General features: G+C 31.3%; 1 protein-coding gene and 1 non-coding gene across 2 annotated transcripts in view; one reads left to right on the forward strand and one right to left on the reverse strand.

The window, feature by feature from the left end:
- LOC126841494 (uncharacterized) overlaps positions 1-15,017 on the reverse strand; it is a 42,075-nt gene extending 27,058 nt beyond the window's left edge. Inside the window, exons 1-2 of the mRNA XM_050578003.1 lie at positions 14,730-15,017; positions 14,022-14,098 (exon numbers count right to left, since the gene is read on the reverse strand). Of these exons, the coding sequence (XP_050433960.1) occupies positions 14,022-14,061 (40 nt within the window). The 5' untranslated portion in view covers positions 14,062-14,098; positions 14,730-15,017. The remainder of the gene's footprint in view (positions 1-14,021; positions 14,099-14,729) is intronic.
- Positions 4,044-4,158, forward strand: LOC126841515 (U6atac minor spliceosomal RNA). Its single transcript, XR_007686183.1, has one exon. It is a non-coding gene; the product is annotated as a U6atac minor spliceosomal RNA (small nuclear RNA).
- Positions 15,018-22,336: the final 7,319 nt, after the last annotated feature.

Here is a 22,336-nt window from a genome sequence, read left to right on the forward strand (position 1 = left end):
TTATTAAGTGGTTTGCTAAAGGTATTAAAGAAAATCTAATTATAATCGAATAAAATATTATAATTATTCTCCATCTACCGTGACAATAACGCATTTACAACGGTAATTTACATTTTAATCTTTATACCATTATTATTTTAGTGGAATTATTATTTGTTGCTTTGTGTCTCTAAAGGTTAGTAAATAAAAATGTCCATTCAACACAAAAACAAAAATGTATACCTATTTTCTAATACAGCACCCTGTTTTTTTATCATAAAACATTTAAGTCTAGTTTTTAAACATTATTTTTCTAGAACAATTTGTTTCCAAAATGGATATTATACCATTTATTATGTATTAACTTTCCTATTTTAATTTAACTATGGGTTTAATAATAAGTATTAGTTGCTCAGGTACACAACATTAGAAATCAATACTTTCTCAGCTCCATTTATAAGTATTTGACAAGCATTGTAGCTTTTATAGCATTTATAGCTGTTCCATCAATAACAACACCATAAAAGATTTCAGTTAGAAAAAATCAGAATGAAAATACAAATATTGACCATTCAATTGCAATCTATCTCTAATAAAATACTCTTGTTTTACTATCCTTGTTTATGATTATAGTGTAAAAGTATAAATGTGATTCGATGATTAATGGCTAGCAAAATATTTTTGTTGAACTGTATGCACAAATAGTTTAAAAAAATAATATCTCATTTAATACCATTTCACTAAGTGTCAATAACAACTCATAGTTTGAAGGTTTCCAAACGAGAAAGTGGAACAAGTTAGTAAAATTTCCCAGGATCGCCTGCTTGTGTTTTAGCATTTATAATTATTCTTAATTTATACGCCGCCGAAACTTCTTAAATACTGTTTATGAAGTATGAAGAACTTAACAAACAAATCTCCAAGTAACACTTTTGAATAACTTTAAAATGCTTTAACCTTTTCTCATAAAAGCGATAAAGAAAAACAGAAAAGTACCTATACCTACATGGGGTTTTTTTTTGTGGTACTGATGTGCAGATTAAGCCGGTGAAGCATGGACGTTTCGACGAAAATGTACTTATATTATTAAAGGTTTTAACGTTTCTGTAATGAGATTTCTAAATGAATCACGGACGGATTATAGACTAGACCCGACCCAGAGGGCATGTTTCAAAGGAGGCCCACAAAATAATGGCAAAATAAAATCGGTATTTTTGTTTTTTGGTCTTATAACCTAAATGTGCTGGGTTTGCTTGTCTGCCCCCTGCTTCTGTTTGCTCATTCGAAACTGTCCCTACTGGGTCTACCTATCACTTAGAATTTAAAATTCAAATTTAAAAAAAAAACACAAAAGTAACATAAGTTAACTAAAAAGTAAAAAATAAATGTTTTATACAACAATTTAATCCCCATTTGTTGTTCCATTTAATGTAATTAAGAAGATGTTGTTTATCTGTGTAATTATCAATATTGTTTCATACTATTTTGAAGTAGGCGCCAAGTAAGACATAAAAATCATATACCTTGCTACATTAACAAATTAGATCACTGTATTTTTTAATGAACTAATTTGGAAAAAACTAACACAGATAACGAGATATACAATTTTTTATTGATTTCATATGTTTTACTTGTCACTTTCAAAGTTATAAAACTATTATTAGTTACATAACAAAAAAATAATTTCTTAATATCACATTAAACGGAACAAAACAAATAATATTGTTGTGTAAAACGTTTATTTTTAGTGAACTTATGTTAGCTTTGTGTTTTTTTAACTCGGTTTTTTTTTTCAATTTATCGGTTCCTAGGAAAATAACCGATTTCGACAAACACTTGGCACCGATTGTGTTGTCGATGCCGAAATAAATTGTTTTCCAACGACCCATTGTCTTAGGGATTTAATTTGAATTAATAATATTATAATGCAGCGTCCAACGAGCACCGGGGGTTGTACGGACAAAGGCATTGGGGAAACGAGTGTCCGTTTGAATATAATATGGATAAAGCAAGAAAAACTACAAGAGATCCACCCACACCCACGAAAACCGGAATCCGACAGAGCCATTACATTATATTATTATTTTTGTCTATTGAATGAATAATAATTTAGCAGCAGTAGGTTCGACGTTTACTAATGTGTATTTATAGGACGGCCAGCCAGCGGAATTACATTACCATACACGAGTATTCCTTTCCGGTTTCAATCCAATTTAAATTGGATTTCCGCTTGGTTCGCGCAAACTACATACATGCAATTATTATATTATACACTAATACGATGCATAATCGAAAACAAAGCGTGCACTTATAATTACCGCAGAAAAGCGTACTACTCGTGCGTTCCAAAACCGGAATATTCGGTTAAGTGTTAATAATACATGCAGATTCGGATGCTGTGTATTATATTTTCACCTATACTCTTCAAACACTTTTCCGAAGAACCGAGCGGGTTGAACATAAAAGTACATCAGCTTTACATAATTAAAGACCAAGACTTAATCTACGTTTTGACACGAGCGATTTTTGATTAAAAAAAAAATAGTTTAGCAAAGTTATAAGCTTTAACCACAACATATACGAGCTGTAGGTATATCCTTAAATGTAAAACTACATTTTTTAACCGGCTAAAATTGATCAAAATCATTAAAGTTATGTCTATAACAAAACTCGACTCTTTTTACACAACTGAAATTGGACCATCTTAAGTAGCCGAAATTTTCTCTAGCTTTTGTTGTAAAACAAGATAAAATGACTTTTACTCGTAGAAAAAAATTGGAAAAATTAAAAATAACACCTTAAAACTTATACAAATAACCGGAAAACGAATGAACGCGGTCGAAATTGATTAAAACCAATTTTTTCCCATAATATTGCCTATACAAAACTCCTTAAAAACAGACCGTATGCAATCCCCTTAATATTTTTTTTTTTATTTAGTGTTTGTTATTTGCTATAATGAAGAAGGGCGATAGTACCACTGTATTCTTGTATAAAAAAACATATTAGTTAGTTGATGTACTTGACTTGGAAAAATACTATTGGACAGTGAGAAAAAGTGGACTTGTCACATTTGATTCATATAGATTCTCTAAGACACTAGATAAGATTCGCACGCCCAAAACCCAAGATAGGGATGTTGGGTTTTTCTAGGGGCTAAATAGGAGTGGTGATCAAATACAATTACACCTACAGCTGCATAAGTCAATAATAATTAATTCGGTTTAGTCCGTTCCGAAGAAATGCCGTTTTTTTTTTCTCAGAGAATGATTCCGGCAATTTCTTGCGACCAACACAAGTGCGGTTGTCCTTATCGACTAGAGCGTGACGTTAAATTAAATTATACAGCCCAATATTGCGGAATAACCAAGGAAGGCCCTTTGGAATATTAAATTTATTTTATAATGTCGTCGCGGTGGGCTTAATGAACTGTATTAGTGTTACACGAAGAAAATTAGCTACACACAGCCAGGTTAGTTATTAAAATACAGCAAGCGGGATGAGATATCATTTGCTCGTGAAGTTTATATAATTTTCAGTAATTGGCAGGATGTGTATGTAAACACACATGACCGCGTTTTGCACACTCTAAGGTTGTGCAATGCTTTTTGCCTTATATTCAATACAAGAATATTTTATAATTTTTTCATATTTTATGAGCGCACGAATGGCGCACATCACAGTACCCACGGCTTACGTTATATAGATATAGTGCAGGGAATTGTATAAAACACCATCGAGTTGCAAATAAGTGTTTTATCACTATGTATATTTATATAATTATACATATATGGATGGAAGTTAAATTATTACTGCGTTTATTTTTCCACAAAGCTAAACACATTTATCGTTAATAGAAAAATAAAGAGCTACTATTGCCGAATGACGGGGCATATTATTAAACGCTGCTAATTGTTGTTGTTTTTTTTTAATTTAACCGTCAAACTTTGTCATAAAATTATACCTCGGGCAATTAAATAAAATTTTTTTGAAATTGTACCGTTCTATATTTACCACAAAAGGTTTGTCGGTTTAATCAGTTCTGGAATAATATGTGTGTTGTTGTGTTACAGCCAAAAGGAGAGACGGTTGGCACTCCCCTTGACAAGGATGGATGAACGGATTGTACAGTTGTTGTTTCGGTGTTTCTCTTGTAATTTGTTATTTATACATTTTTATTCTACGCGAAACCGAATAAATAGATGATAAATGATCATAATTTGGTACTCGAATAGATAAAAAGTAAACCGAGAACAACGCCATATGCGTTTAGACTATTTCATATGGTATGAAATTAAATTACAAAAAAAAAAAAAAAAATAGGCAAAACGAATCGATTAGGTTGGATTACACAACTCTCTTTAAAATGTAGTCAATATATTGTGGCAAATAATGTTCGCAGACTCAAAAGAAATAGAATAAACAATATCAAAGCAAAAGTTTATGATAAGAGGTATATATTATAATAAAACACTCTACACAAAAGAAAAACATTATATGCCAAGTCATTTTTGGAATTATCGAGTTTCAGCCTATCGCATGAGTGTAAGCCGAGACACAAAAGCTATTGAAAATCAAATATATATATATATAGTAAAATTCCGCTAAAGTTTCTTTGGGTTCTTTTGAACGAATTCTACTACTTTATAACTCACAGTGGTCTCTTTTACAATATTACTGTAATCAGTGAATAAATCAGTCGGTTGGATTGCAAGTTCATGTTCAGTTTTAAGCCAATATATTAATCACATTAATGTTGCAATAATGTTTTGGTAGTTTATTTTTAGTTGCTGTTGTTATTAGTTACTGATTTATATTTTTTTAATTCATAAAATGTAAAACATTTCTTGATTTCTGAAGAAACTATATTATGCAACTTTTTATTAATACAGTAATGTTAATAAAATCTAACAAATGATACAATGAAATTGTAATAATATATATTTATACAATAAAAACAAAAAAAGAGAAAAAATGGCCGATACGTCAAACCACAGAAGAGGTAAATTCAAAAATGTTTAGTGCACTCTAAAATAATCGAAAAATGTAAACAAACCTTAATAACCCGTGTGACCAAGAAAACGAAGAAAATAATCCATTTCCAGTGTGGTCAAAGGAATTTTATCAATCATAACATCTGTAATGTTATCACCATAAACCATTGTTATTGCACCAACGAATAGATAAAATCAGAAGGGTTCACTTAAAAGTGACGGCCATGTTGTAACGACCAAAACTAACCTTTTCTTATCTATTTACTACTGTCAGTTCAAAATAATGATATTGCGGTTTGTATTTCATAGTGAATATTTGTGTAAATGAATTGTGACTCTTAAATTTGCTAATTGCTAATATATATATAAATTTGTTTAAAATTAGTTATAATATTATAATATATTATATTGTTCTTTTAGTTTTTCGAAAACGGTCACACTGCGACGACGTCGTAAGACCGTGGCCGTCGCGTTTTTGTGTGATAAGTATCGACCACTTGTTATCAGTATTTGTTATCATTGTAAATAGTGCGTACAACATTTTCGGCACCTAAATATTTTGGCTCTACCGCATTGAGTTAAAACCAATGGAAAATTATTGATCAAAAAGTATATTGTTTCACCACGAAGTGCACTGCCTGGTGTTATTGTTTAATACCTGCGATTAGACTAGTTTTTTAATTTGTCGAATTGGCGACACAATGTTTCCATCACATCGACGGACCACGCGTGCTTTCTTAACGCGAGGCCTGCAAAAGCATTTGGCTAATCCGTTCTAAACGCCGACAATCATCAATTACTACGGCGAAAAAATAATAACAGTAATACTAAAGCAACAATGGCAGTGGGGTTTCGGTTAATAAACGACGTTTATTTCGACATTCGCTCGGCGTATGAGATATTTTCGTCGCACAGCAAAAACAGCTCACCCTCTATTTTATTATTACCCGTGTCCAAAGTTGGCTCCGTGGCTTTCTTTTATTCTTCTCCCCCCGCCTTCTCTGTTATTGTTGTCATCCGGGTAACATCGTGTGTGTGTACATATTATCTTATCCCGGCCGTAGACATGGTTTTATTAATCCAGTCGCAAACATACACACACACACACAAAATAAAAATAATAAGTCAAGAGTATCCACACTTCATGCAGATATATCAAATACACGCATATATCCTAATAATTATATGATAATTTCCGATCTATAATCTCCTTGCTATGTATATGATGATTGTATAGTCTTAACTATATGTTCTGGCCAAATTTTTTTAGTGGTTCTATATTATCAGCTGGCCTAAATCAATTTACTGGCTATATTTATCAATATTTAACATTTCTCATAAATCAATTTCCCTGGTTCGCCAGCAAGTAAGCGCCTAACTAACAATTTCATTTGACTATCCTTATATATATATATATATATATCGTTATATCGGTCCTTATTTATATCCTTATATACCCTTATATCCTTTTATATCCTTAATCCTTATATATCCTAGTATATCCTTATATCCTTATATATCCTCGTATCATTATAACCTAATTTGGAGTACCTAATCTCTCATCTCTCATTTGTTATCAGATAATTATTTATCAACCGCTATATCGCACCATACGCACATATTTTCTATGGTAATGTTCAGCGTGGTGCACAGATTTGTGGTTGGCACACACTTGCATTGTTTTCATGTTAAATCGAAAATAAGTACTGCATTTTGCGGTTTCCAAAGTAAATCCAAAGTCATTTTAAAAACGATTTTGATTTGGCATTTTCTATAATATTACTATAATTGCGTTGGTTCTGATGTTGTCCAAAAACGTTTCTACGAGTCTCGTTAATTGAGTTACAGAAAAAATACATAACTTACACAACAACTTAGTAGCTAAATTAAAAGCCAATAGGAAAATTAATCACTTCAACAATCTTTAATAACCGGTAACTTGACTACCGGGAACTAGGTTCAAATATAATGTTGTAATTGATGGTTTCATTGAACTTAATTACACAATATCGATGGACAGCTATTATAGTGCATAGCTATTATAACTTAATGGAGTTTAATTGTCAGGAATTCAGTAACAGCGTATTACACTTTCCAATTGTAATTAAAACCGGAATTTAAAGTATCGAGATTCGACTGTTTTTTTTCGTTAATTGCACAGAAAATCGAATAGTTTATTGCGTTATTTATATAATTTATCGAATTTTAAAACTTAATATTTACTTTTTGGAGAAAAAATGTATTTTTATTAGAGTTTATAGTTGTATAAATTCCAAAGTCATAGCGATTGGTCGCTAATCATCTATTCCAAATACATTGTTATCGACAACAGATGTAGGCTACTAAAATTAGTATGGTACTGTACACATTGTGGCACCAGAAGTACTTACAATATTGATATGGGATTCAGCATTTGGACCATGACTGGCTCCGAGCTATTTATTTTGTTTTTTTGTTTGAAAAACATGCATGTTATTGTTTTATATTTTTTCGGCGTGGTCCGTAGAGTTTTATTTTATGTTCTCCCGGGGGGGAATTGATCTTATCCGGCAACTATATGATTTATGTTCAGTCTGATTCGCGGATATTCCTTTTGGCATTCAGCTGTAAATACAAAAGTCCCCCAAGTCTGTAGCTAGCACGCATAATGTAATATACGCTTCGATAGTCTTATCAGTGTCACCCTTTAAACTGTATTATCTCATTGAATCATTTGGAATGAGTTTCAATTTGATGTGTACTTTAAACATAATATAATGTGTACGTACACTTTACATTTAAGTTACACACAGAGTTGAGCTTTATTTGGATAATTTTAGATAAATCATTTTGACTAATAACTCAAAATACTACTTATATTGTATTGTACTATAATAGACACCGCCGTTTGTTAAATAGAATTTCAATCACTTGACGGTGTGGCTGTTAGTTAGCAACGCTTTCGGATGTATCTAATTATTATCCAAAATGTTCAACACAAATTATCATGACGAACACAGAATATTCGAATGAGGGTTAGCTTAAAGCAGCAACGCACGTACATAACCCGTCAAACAATTATTCTAACGTGGCCTCCGTTTATACAAAATTAACATAATTATTTACAGAACTCAGGCAGGTAGCCTTAGCTGTTATGTTTAATAATGTCAAAATCGAATGTATTAAACACCTAACTAATTAAAGTACACCATTTAAACACTTGAACGCTTGGAACGCCAATAAACATGCAATTTTGTTTTCATAAAACGTGTTCTAATTAAATAATATTTTGAATAAACCTAGTAAAATGTACTGGAAATGAGAATATGAAGATATAAAAATATTTTTATTACTTAATTATTTTCTGTTAAAACTCAGTAGGTATCAATATTTATTTATAACAACGTTTGATTTACTTGATTTTATTTTTAATTGTGATTTTTAACGGTTTTGGAAAATGTCGTTTTGCGAAAACTGAGAAATGTTCAAGACATTCGGATGGTCGATACAAAACTTTGCAGCTTGGTACAAAAAGGTCCAAATGATATAATGCACTTATCATATAATAATAATAATAATTAATGATTATTACACATAAAATATGTATGTAATAAAAGTGGATCGCGTTTTCGAACTTTGTACTAATGTTTTTGTTTTCGACTTCTTTCTGTGCTAAATATTTTTATTGTGTTTATTTTCTTCTTCTTCAGATATATCATAAAACATTATTTCTAAAAGCTTCATACTGGAAATGCATGGGCTACTTAGATATATAAATGGTTTTTGGTTTTTTTTTTTTATGGGGCTGATGTTTATTATTTAGTATATACTTTTTTTTGGCGAAGATATCATGTGTCCTATCGTGTAATCTAATAACCTTTTGGTCGAGTAAAATACAACAAATGTTTGCAGTTCACTTTGTCGTTAACATAATATAGGTTTTTAACTATTGTCAAGCCAATAAAAAAATGGTTTAGCTACAAATCTCTAGGATTTTGGCCAGCAGAATTTTCCCTGTAGAACAAAAAACAATAAAAAATTATGCGATAGTAACTTGCGCGAGAAAAAGTTGATGGCCAAAGCTAAAGTTATTATTTTAAAAAAAAAGTCTCCATCAAATACATTTCAAGAATTGTGTATGAGCCTAGTTACTAAGCCTTACGTTTAAGTAGCAATGGAGCTTGCTATATATTCGTATTAGTGTGATTACAAATCCATACTGTATAAGGTTATAAGGATATAGAAGGATACAGAAGGATATAAGGATATATAAGGATATAAGAATATAGAAGGATATGGAAAGATATAAGGATAAAAGGATGTATAAGGATATAGAAGGATATAAGAATATATAAGGACATAAGGATATAGAAGGATATAAAATATCTTATCTCTTATCTCTCTTATCATATCAGATAAATCATCAGACATTTTCGTTAGGTTTTTTAACTGTCGGTTTTTCCGGTTGTGTGCCGAAGTGAAGACATAAAAATGTCAAAAATTCTTAATATTTTTTCGCACCTTATTTTTCACAATTTTCAGCTATTATAATAGTAATATGTTAAACACCATCTTTTGCAAACTGGAATCGTAAAATAGAAATCGCCAAAAATGTCTTATTTACTATTAATCACATAGTTATATATATATATATATAAAACGCTCTTTATGTGTACCGTGATATGGATTGCCCTTAGGGGAATTTTGACGCTACGCTCTTAAATTACGCTGGCTGTCGAAGGAGTCGAGTATTTTTCTCAAGTAAAAGCAGTTTTCGGAACAACAAACCACCAGACCGAAATGTTTCAGGAATGTTTGCCGAAAGAAGTATTTTTCGATATGTTTACCGGTCTCCCGGGACAACAGTCATCTATTGGCTATTGCGATATACCATCATCGTATATCACTTATTAGCTAAGATGCCATTTTAGATACTGTACATTACATAGTTGTTGTGTATACATAGATATGTGATTTAATCTATCTAATCAATATGTATCCAAAGACAAAACGGCAAGTAATAGTACACGGTTGTTGACAACATTTAGCGTTAAGTTTAGTGCGAACGATGAAACTGACCTCGTCCGATAGATTTTTTACACGAGGAATCCAAATCTGTGTTCAAAACTGTCCTAGCACGTCAAGTTTCTGAGAATATACATTTTAAATTAAGGAAAACCCCTAAAAGACGGCTATTTCAATAATAAAAATAATAACATTGTTCCCATCAAATCGAACCGCTATAACAAACAGTTAAGACTATCCACACTTCATGCACACACATCAATACGTGGATACGTCCTGCAATCTAGTATGTCTAATATGTTATCACTAATCCATTATCTCTATTAATTCAGCACTGTGACAACACTATTTTTTTTTTTTTTAAATAGCGGATTTTTCCACTTTAAGCATTTATTTTCTCAGAAACTTGACGTGCTAGGATAGATTTGCAGACGGATTTGGATTCCTCCGAACGAGCCATCCTAAATTTTGTCAACAACACGGTTATTCGGTTATAAAACATATTTTGTCCAGGCGACAACCAAATCAACGGAACTCCGTTGAAGTAAAAGTGGGAAATATCCAGAGACACCACCAAGTACGCAAGTTATAACCTCGGTGGGAGCCCAAGCCTTGCGAGGGGAGAAAACCACCGAAGGGACCCGGAAAAACCTAAGAGAAACCCCATAAGTTTCCTTTATTCTTTGCGCCGACCACGTGACAGTTACTACCGAAACTTACAGCTCCGATGGCTGGTTATTCAAATTCAATGTCCGGAAAACTTACTGTTTTTTCGCTCTGCCTCCGACTGTTCTTCTACGCCCGCCTGTGCTTTTATTCTCCCCCCCCCCCGGCAACCGTCGTTTCCCATTGTACATACAGTAACCGAACAGTAGCACAGACATCTCTTTTCTCTTTTCAATAAATTATGCCGCCTTTTTTTCCATGCGGTTTTCACGCACTCTTTGCATAAATAAGACCGGTTATACGGGTAAAGACGACTTGCCCATTGCCATTTTATTTAATGTGGTTGTATATAATATAATATGTCGCGCACACATGCGGTTTTTTCGTTTACTTCCTACAACGTATTAAAAAGTAATAACGAATCCGTTATTTAGGGTTTCCTTTTTATCAAGTCTACACCCGTCGGTTCCGGTTAACGTATTAGTAGTTATCGCTTTTTTTTTTGTTTTTACATAGCTTGGACGCAACAAATTATGTTTTCCATAAAACCAGAGTTATACAAACTTACTACTTGTAGGTGTTTTGTTATTTTTCATTTTTCTTATAAAAATAAGAATTGTTTCCCAATATTCGTTTTTTTTTTTATAACAACTTTTGAAACCTAAATGGTAACGCATACATTTCATTAACTATTTTAATTGAGAATGTGGTATTAAATATGTTGACTGGTCGATAACCAGTTTTGAACAACTATTTTTTAAGTTATAAGAGTTTAAAAGTCAGGATGGGAGGGAAGTGCGCCAAGATTTTTCTCCTGTCCTAAACTAGAAACTTCAACAACTTCAAAAATAGTTATTTCAAAACTGGTTATCGACCAGCCAAAATCGCTAGTTCATTATTCTCAATAAATTAAAAGTTAATGAATTGTAAACAGTAACCGTTTAAGTTTAAAAAGTTGCTGTCGAAAAAAATAAGTTTGGGAGAAAAATCTTTATTTTATAGTTAAAGGAAGAAAATGTCACAAATTGAACTCGATCGGACAATATTTAGATGTGACTCAAAGCTATTTTATCTTGTCCATTTGATTAACACGTGTGAAGTTGATAATTATTTTATATAATTTTTTTAGCTTCGATGCGGTGCCGAAAAAGTATTGGTTTTACAATGATGTGCGTTTTTTAGTTTAAAAGCTACAATATGATTCGAAAGAGTACACGAAGGTAATATTTGATATCACTACTTGAAAGTTTATTTAAAAATGAAAATTGCAAAAATTCCATTATAAAATATTCAATAAAAAAAGTTTTATTTTCAATGGTAATAAACAATTTAGTCAATAAGCCGGTAATAAGTCAAATATTTATCTTATGTGTATTTTTTTGGAGTTTTTTTAACACCATCTTTTCAACGAGCCCACTCTTAAAAGTTAAGCTTTAAAATTTTTAAAGTTATAGTCAATAGAAATCATCTTCAGACTTTTAAATCAAAATATGGACACAATAGCTTTGTGTCACCTCTAAACGATAACCAATCAAGTCCGAATTTTGACATTTTTTTTTTTTTCTACCCCAAATAGATTTTGTCGGATAAACAAAATGTTTCTAACGAACATCCATCCTTATTGGCGTTTGAAAAAAAGAAAAAAAAGTGCGGTTTTGCGAAACGACCCCGCACAAGGTTATGTAAATCGTTCAGTTTTATTTCTCATTTATATTTATATATTCTACTTTTTATTTTTCGTATGGTGAAGGGGGGGGGGAGGTGGTTGTAACAACAGCTTATTACACATAGCCAACGAGTATAGGTACCTACCTGCTACGGATGCAAACACACATAGGTATTTATTTCCTCCGTTAAAAACGATAAGTCAGTGTATTATGTGCGGTAACAAAAGAAGGGAGTGATTAAATGTATAAAAAAGGAAACGGCTCTTATGTTGGGGTTTAGAGGTTTTATAATGCACTCCTTGGCTAACGAACCAATGTATAAATATATTATACGGATGTGAACTTTAAACGTACAGCGTTCGAGGGGTTCGACGGGTTAGTATCGAAGGGCGATTTTATTATGTATTGTGCAGTGAAATATTTTTGACTCCGAGGGGATGAACCGTGTGGGGGGGGGGGCGCTAACTTTTAATTTTCCCGATGGAAACACACTTACATTTTATTGCAGTAAAACCCATTTGGCCATTCCGCTTTTTGTGTACATCTCAATCTTATTTCGAGTGATTCTCGACTTATTCGGTTCGGGGGATAAGCTGCAACGATCAACGTGCACAAGTATACAGGGCGATCCGTCCGAGTGTCTTGACTCGATTTCATTGGAAAATATGAATTTGTTGACAATTATTTTTTTCCTACACATATTCACCATATGTAGCTGACACATGTTTTACAATGTTTAGCTTCATCTCTTATATGCGTGACATGGTCGGTTTTTTCAAATGGTATCATATGTTTTTAATTCCATAGGTAACAAATTAAAAAATGAGACCCATATTAGAATAAGGGCTCAGTTTAAAATATTGGTTCTTTCCAGGAAATAAAAAAAACTATTTTCCTAGGTATCTACATTTTTTTTTTGAAGAAGAAGAAAACTATAATTTATTACCATTAAACGGGGTCGATTTAATTTGTAAAAAAATATTTTTTAATTTTAATTAAGCCTAAGGAATTTCTTAATAGTTGTAAAATCGGGCAATGTACAATACTATTTAATAAACTTAAAAAAAGTAAGTTTATACGGTTTTAACATAAATGAGGGACGGGGTTATGTTTTTTTTTAAATAAAACAAATTTGTCCAACTAATAACTATAAAATTATAGAAAAAATTCCAATATCTTCTAAGTTATCAACTAGGTCAAATTTCCTGAGAAAAATGGATCACCCTATATCACACATGCTATCTCAATACATTTATAATAATATCCGAAGCTATGTCACACCACAGCAGTTGCCGTTCATATTAGCCATTTGAACTGTGAAGAAAACTGCAATAGTTTGTTCGTTTCACATTGTTCGAATACCATTCACTTATATAAAAAACCGAGTACGATTAGCCAAGCGGTATGATTTCCATGCAAAACGCATACACACACATATATATATTATATCTTGTACAATAATATTATATTAATCCCGGACGTGTTATGATATTAAAAAAATATAATATTTCATTTAAATAATCGACCTCTAAACGAACCTACGTACAAAGTCGGGTAGGTACATGCTTGTTCGGTCACACAATCATCATATTTTTTATGTACACTCGAGTGTTAAATAAAATAAAATTAATCGTACCGTCGAGTACCTATCTAAAAAATAAAAACGTTGGTGGAAAATAAATTTATAAATACAAAAAAAAAAAATACTTACCCAATATAAACATTGCGAACAGGTAAAGAAGAAAGTTCATTCCGAGTGATTGTATTAAATTTTTAATTCAACAGCGCCTGTAAACAAAATTGTATTTGTACAGTATAGTAAAATTGATTTACACAAGTAGCTGTGTTTTTATTTAAACTCTTAATAAACGCGAACAGAGCGAATAATTTAAACGTGAAATAATTCTCATCCATCACAAGCAGTCATTCTGATTGTGTACAAATGATATACTATCGTATCGCACTCATATTTTATTAACTAATATATTTACAAGACAAAATTATAAACTGGAGATCAAAAGGGGGGTTTGGAATTTCAAAAAAAAAAATTAAAATATAAAATTAGTGTTGACATTTATTTGTAATTCGAAAAGCGCCAATTTGAAGTTTTTTCCAAGCATGGTATTTTAGCATAATGTTTATATTTTATATCATAAAAAAAAAAACAAAGTAGAGTAGAGCTCTTTGACATTTAGGTATACACGAAAGCCCATTTTTGAAATTTCAATAACAACATTCTATCTAATAATCCACACTTCCCATCTAAATTAATATGTTATTTATGTATTATTTTATCCGTCATATTATATTGGTCGGTTTCAACAAGTGCACGGTTAACATGTCACATCCCTTGACCCCTACCGGGTCGATAGGTGTTCGATACACGATTATGTTTTCATAAATATTGTATAATATCTACCTATAGAATGTCCGTTTGAATCGAAAGTCAACAACGTTTTCAACGGACAAAAGTCGATCTCGCTTCATGTCTTGGCGGTTTTCCACAGCGGCATTACGTGCGACAGATCGGAATAATAACGAATTAATTTTTTAAAAAAAAAAAAAATAGTATAAAATCGAAAATGTACGATTGGTTTTTTTTTTTTAGTACAATATAATACGTTGTCGGTGCTCGTGTAGACGAAACGCGATAGCAGGGAAATGCCGGCACATGAAACCCACGAGCACCGGACAGATGCGAAATGATTCGCGCCCAAACGTCTAATGGCAGTGTGTACAGTCTCACCGGCGCGCGTTGTCGACAGATAATTTCTGAGAGCATAAAAGCCGGCGCGCGCTTGCTCCACACAGACTCCCCCCGGGCACACTATTTGGCTTTCCCGTTCGCCGTATCATTTATAATAACATATTATAGTCGGTTTGATCGGTTTTTTTTTTTTTTGACACGGACACGTCTCGTGGCTGGGCGTCACAGTGCAGAATACCTAAATTCTGGATTAGCGAGGGTCATAGCGAAAGTCAAGAGTATCCACACTTCATGCAGGTACATCAACAAATACATGGATACGTCCCGACATAATATAATTATTTCCAATCCATAATCTCCTTGCGGTAAATGACGATATTATAGTCTAATTATACGTTCTGGCCGAACGTTTTTTAATAGTCTTATAATATCTGGCCGATTCACTGGCAACATTTACATCAATATTTAACATTTCCCATAAATCAATTTCCGTGGTTCGCCGGTAAATAAGTGCCTACCTAACAAATTCATTGTTCTAGTATGTCCTTGTATCTTTTTTTTATTAACATTCATTGAGATATCAAATACTTAGGTACTAACTTAAGCCGTTATGTGTGTTTATCATTTTTGTCATCAATTATTACCAACAGAAAATAAAAAACTCAGTTAAGAGTATCCACACTTCGTGCAGATATCAGGACATATCCATGTATTAGGTTTGTTCGTTTTAAAAAGAAAGTGTTGTATCAGTGTACACTTTTTTCACACCGACCGTAGAGTAAGTGTGATACCTAAATTTTGGTGTTGGTCGTTATCATATTTCTTATCAACAAATATCGACTCATCATCATATAGCTTAACGGGCCATGAAGGCCCAACGCTGCCATCATGAAATGGTTTCGACTAATTTTTATAATCAATTCTACTATCAATAGAAATAAACTATCAGTTGATTAATCTACACCAAAAAAAAAAATGTTTTTTTTTTTTTTTGTAGATTTTGGTGTTTCTGGCGAACCACGGAAATTGATTTATGAAAAATGTTAAATATTGATGCAAATGTTGCCAGTAAATCGGTTAAGGTCAGATATTATAAAACTACTAAAAAACGTTTAACCAGAACATATAATTAAGACTATAATATCATCGTATACCGCAAGGAGATTATAGATTGGAAATAATCATATACCTAATTAATATATGTCAGGACTTATCCATGTATTGATTTATCTGCTTAAAGTGTGGATACTCTTAACTTTTTTTTCATTTCCTTATCCCCGATATTAATTTCTTGCATTAAGAACATAGACCTATTATTATAAAATGGAATGCGCTTAAGAAGAAATAATACGAGTCCTCTACACGTGATAAGGAAAACTATTCCCAATGGATGACAAAATTACATTTAAAAAAAGTATTTATTCATGATTTTAAAGATGATTAGACATTATATGAGATACATTTTAAATGCATCCACCGTGGTATATAACGACCAAATAAAAAAAAAATACCTTCTCAGTTCTGCATCGAAGCTAAAAAAAAGCTAAAAAGTTCATTGTCAGTCACATATATATAATAAACTAGATTTGCTAACTAGTGATAACAATGGAAGCAACTTCAGCCATTTTTGTGGGATTTATGTGTGTGTAAATAGTATATAATATATACATAGATCTGTGATTCTGTGCTATAAGTTGAACTTTTAATATTGTCATAAGCATTGGTAACAGTTGTAAACATGTGATAAGGGATTAGTTCCCACAAAGATGGCGGAAAATGGTAACTTTAATTATTTCTTTTGGCGTCATGTACACTTCTCCAGCAGTGATTTTCATCTTACATATTGTGTTATTGGGAGCCAATTTAATTACATTTTTTTTTTTGGAGTTCTATGATCGCCTCTGGTTATTTCCCCCATCTTCAATTCTTCTTGTATTTTTTAGTACACAGATCAGGATTCGTGACATTTTAGAGCTATCCAACTAATCCTGTGATTATGTGGATGTCATTTGATGTTGTCGAAAAATGGCCCATCGTAGTTTGTGCGATAGCAAATGGCTTGCGCCAGAGTATTGAATCTCAGCCTTTCTGTCGTCCACAGTAATCTATTACTATATTAATATGACCCAATGCCAAGAAAAATGCGCGGGGATGAGCTAAAACCAATCATGGGATCTATTTAAGACTTTTATGAAATTATTTTGTTACCATAATAGATTCATCGCAGCACATTTGTCGCTCAAATGTACGCACCATAACTAGTTAACTTGCTATTGTAAACAGTTAAAATGCGTTCAGAAATTGATTACCCTAAAGGTACCAGATATTATCACAAGTCGAAGAGAATAATATGTATTTTAAATATATTATTATAAAGCATTGAGCGTGAAACGATGAATTGTTATTTTTACTAAAATGCAATGTAAATTATAAATGATTTATGGCCCTGTCTAAAATAATCAAATGTAAATAAGTAATTAATTATGTTTTAAACCAATAACTCCGAAGATCATAATATATTATAATATAATCGGAAAAGGTATAGACAGAAAGTAAAGGTTCTAAAAAAAATACACAATTTTTGCTTCAAACGTTTACATTTAACAAAAAACACCCAATATAATTGTGAGTTGTAACTTTGTCCTAAAAATGTGTATTAATGTGTCGTTAATTTTACAAATGCTTATAATTAAGCCTAAGAACAGATTTTCCGAGAACGTTATTACATAATATATGTATATATATAATTATATTTTACAGCTGTTAATTAGTTAATTAGTACAAATGGATTCCAGTTTGATATTCTAGCATTGTACTATTATATAAATATATATAGGTACATACAAAATCATTCCAGCTATATTGTACCCAAAACTTAATTTAAGCATAGAAAATATTTAAGTAAACTCAAAACACTTTTTTTAACTTAGTTTTCTCGAGAAACAAGCTAACTAATAACAATTACATTTACATTTTCAAAGTCTTGGAAAGGCAATGCACAAGGATAAACAGTTTTACACGTGTTTTGGAAGAACATTACAAACACTAAATTACAGTTATTGTTTTCAAAATATTTTCTATTTCAAGCATTAAATTTTGAGTTCATTAACACCAACCTACCCATCCTTGGTCGCAAAAAGAGCCGCATGGTGTTTTATTGAACAGAAATGCACAGGCCGATAAATGGATTAGTATTAGTGTACAAATACATTATGTAAAATGTGCACAATAAATAACACAATTAGGTTTATGAAATAAACTTAGTATAGATATGTTTTTAGAAATTGTTATTTGTAATTCGCAATGCTTTTTTGACACCCTGTACGTTGATGTAATTAGTTTTGGTGAGTATCGGTTCAATATTTTTTGTTTCTAACATTATAAACTATTCTAAACTTTGTTAAAGTTTTTTTTTTAACAAAATATTTTCTTTTTACCCAAATCATATAATATTGCTGATACCATTACTGCGAACATAATATACTTTTCAGTCGTAAATATCATGAAGTAAAAAGTTATGATAATTTATTTGGTCGGTTTCTCCAAGTTGTACTTACTTCAAAATATGTAATTCATATGACCATATGGAAATTCGCTTTTCCAACCCGGAATTGAATATTCATAAACGAATCTTAAATTATAATCAATGAACATAAAAGTCTGACTTAATTTTCATATTTAGTAAAATTTGCAAACTTCAAACTCGGTATTGCCGTTGCCGCAAAGACCTTATAATTTATCAATAGAAATCTTTTATAGAAATGCATAATAATTACAGTAAAGCAAGTTAATTAAAACGCAGTGTGCAGGATGATTTTTTTATCGCGAACCAATCCATAATATCTCAATGGGCTTAATTAATAATTTAATGTTTATTTTCACGGTGTTTTTATACCCATTCAGATATTTACTGGTTCAGGATTAAAAAAAAAAATCACCCTGTATTCAGAGCTATTATGATGTATGATTAGGCTAATTAATATATTTTGTTCACTCACATAATTTAATTCCCAGAAGCGGTGGGTATGATTGGGAATAATTTTATCAGATCTCGTTTGAAAAATTTAGAGTAAGATTATACATGACATTTATTATATTATAATCAACAACACTAGTCAACAAGGTAACAAATAAATCCACGTTATATGTGCTCCAGGAGAGATGACAGTTCAATAAAATTAGACTTTATTTGATAAATATTTAGAAAAGTTGTAGGTGTTAAAATTAAATCAACAATATTAATACGTACATCAGAGTGGTACAGTGTGGCCAGAACTAAGAAATTACATTTCTCTAGTACATAATATTTTTAAATTGCTTACAATATTTAATCAGTTGCGATATTATCACATTACTGTCATATGACATTTAATTTGTCTTTTGATCAATATAATTGATAAGGGTGATACTGCGCAGTGTTCAACAACACATAACAGAAAGTTTTTTTTTTTTAGTTTAAAGTGGTCACACTGTCGCTCGCCTCACTGATTGCATCGTTGCTGAGTACAAGGCATTAAAATACTATGGTTTTTTATATTATGTTGTTGGTTATTTAAATTTTACCTTTGAAAATTCTACTTACACATTACTTACCAAGTCACAGTTGAATTTCTTTAGTAGTTTAGTAGTTTGGTATATTAACCTAACCGCGAGTGAACTCCAGATAGCATAATGATTTATGAATCTCTAATGTCATTACCGAGGTGATATACCGAATAAGAGTTATGCACTGGTTTTGAATATCACGAAAATGTAACATTAATTATGAAAGCTGGTTGGCGAAGCTGCAAAAATAATTAACATTCATCTTTTGCATGAAAGAACATTTCGACGGAAATCTAGCAAAATATAATTATTACATATGGTATATAGCTGAATAGTCAACGAATGGATAACAACACTGTAATGTCAAATATGTTTTTGGTACATGTGAGTAAAAATAGTGAAACACAGATATTTGAATTAAAATAATATTTACACTAAAATGTACTGTCGTTATCAAGTCAACATTTATGACAGTCGGGTATTGTGTGCTTACAATGTTTTGTCCAAGCGTTTTAATAACATTAAACAGGTTAAGTATGTTTAATCTGATTTTGTCAAGGGCGACAATATGTTTATGCCCCAAAGAGGCGTTCAAAATAATTCTATTTGTATTGCAACACAAAGCACTTATTACTTTGGGCTATATATATGTATATAGGTTTTGGAGCGCTTTTGTCATCGTCGCGTGTACCCATATCAACTGAAGTTATTTCGACTTTATCTCAGCCCCAAAGCGAGTATTGTTGTAGGAAGGGTAAAGCGAAATAATTGAGGATCGGATGTCCGCATTCATTGCCCACAGGTAGACAGGAAGCATTGGCCGTTCACCGAGGAGTTAATTGGTGTTTTATCTTGAAACCGGTTATCTTGTTGTAATTCGAAACACCTTGCACGTAGAACAAAAACATTTCAAATAGACAATTAACAAAAAAAAAAAAAAAATTGACAATTTACCGAACGAACCGAACCACCGTAATTATAATATAGAAATTATAACACCTTTCGAAATATGATCAAAATAATATTAATATGTAATAGCAATAATGCAGATTCCTGTTTTTATTTCGTTGGTTTATCGACAATTTAACGGCGCTAATATTTTCAACATTGGTCTCATTCATTTTGTGCAGAGCATGGGAAAGTTTGTAAAGTCCATTAGGTTACTGTACTATCGTATCTCTTCTGTCACCGTTAAAATGATAGATCATCCACTGGCTGCTCCGTGCACTAAATGATCCGAATTTCCGGCTACGATAGTGTCTTAATGATTTCTCCATTTTTTTTTTGTTTTTTTACTATTATTTTCTTTCGTTTTCATCGATTTTCATGTAATAATCGACAACTTATGGCTGTAGTTTTCCAAACAGAATATAATGCGAACAATTAATATTGATAAAATTATAAAACAATCATTAACAATAAGTGATCTGTATTAGAAATATAAACGATGAGCCCGTCACCAAAATTTGCACAATCGTTTAATAAAGGTAGACCTATAAGGGAAGGACTTAAGGATAAGATTACAAAAATATAACTTTATTTATCCGAGAATTATTAATTTTATTGGTAGACATGATAGGACACAAGTATATGTATAATATTTTACAATTATTACAGATTTTTAAATTTATATAGTGATAATAATAAGATAAATTATAATATTTTATGAAATAATCAGAATACAGACGACAGTGTTTTTCTAACATTAGGTAAGGATATGTGTGGAACTTGTGGATGTCCATGTTGTAACTGTGTCTCGAGTGATTTTCCTGCTTGGTTATTTAAGCCTATTTGTAATCATGTGCCATCAATTTTCCTGTAGCTCCTTTTAGTATTATTTTTATCCGTTTAGATACATGTACGGCTAGTTGACTCAATCTTAACTTCTTTTATGTATGATTCTGGAGATTGTGTACTAAAGTATAATTCTAGCGAACGACACTTCGGTGATAAAGAGGCCTCAATCTCTTCGTTTGCTATGGCATTGTAGAAATTTGAGTTTTAAAATATTTAAAAGAATTGAGATTTGATTTTACAACAGTAGTATAACTAGCCATTGAACAATAATACTGACCTCGTCGAATACCCTATCATCGATACTGTGTTTATATCGTTACATAACAATATATTTACTTTACTAGTTGTATTTGAGAATTTACAAGCCTACGAAATGTGTTGGCAAATTAATTAGTTAATGTATTTAAAGATAATTTTTTATACATTTAGTGAAATTGTCATACATTATGTAATACAATTTGCTAAATAAATAGTTAATTGTTTAAAATAAATGAATTAAGTTGGAATACAAAATTTAGGCAAAATTTATCTTGTACCATATTTTGGTGCAATTTATTTTTTATTATAAATATAAATGTAGAACAACTATCAGTTGTCATAACGTGTACAGAATTCTTAAACCAGGGGCATAAAATTAGGTTTCCAATTGTAAATGTGTAAGATTTTATTTTATAGATTGAACTTTCGTTGTATGAAATGTGGTAGTATATTATTTACCTTAAGTTCGTATCGATATGGAATAACATATAAGTAATAACAATAATAATACACATAACATTTTATAAGAACAGTCTATTTTTTGTATTATTCAATGCGTTAGACTTAAACGACTTTGAATTTACTGTGTGCAAAAACACATAACATTTTCATTGTTCTAATTTTTTTTTTATTAGTTTCGTAGTGATGTGAATAACAAAACATGAGGAATAGCCCACAAAAAACCCTTCTCTAAATCAATAAACATCCATATAAACAAT

This window comes from Adelges cooleyi, unplaced genomic scaffold (genome assembly GCF_023614345.1).
Source record: "Adelges cooleyi isolate 19-005CV unplaced genomic scaffold, UGA_ACOO_1.1 ACOO_flye_CR_arks_rails_tigmint_CR_PRNA_384, whole genome shotgun sequence".
NCBI classification, from domain to species: Eukaryota; Metazoa; Arthropoda; class Insecta; order Hemiptera; family Adelgidae; genus Adelges; species Adelges cooleyi.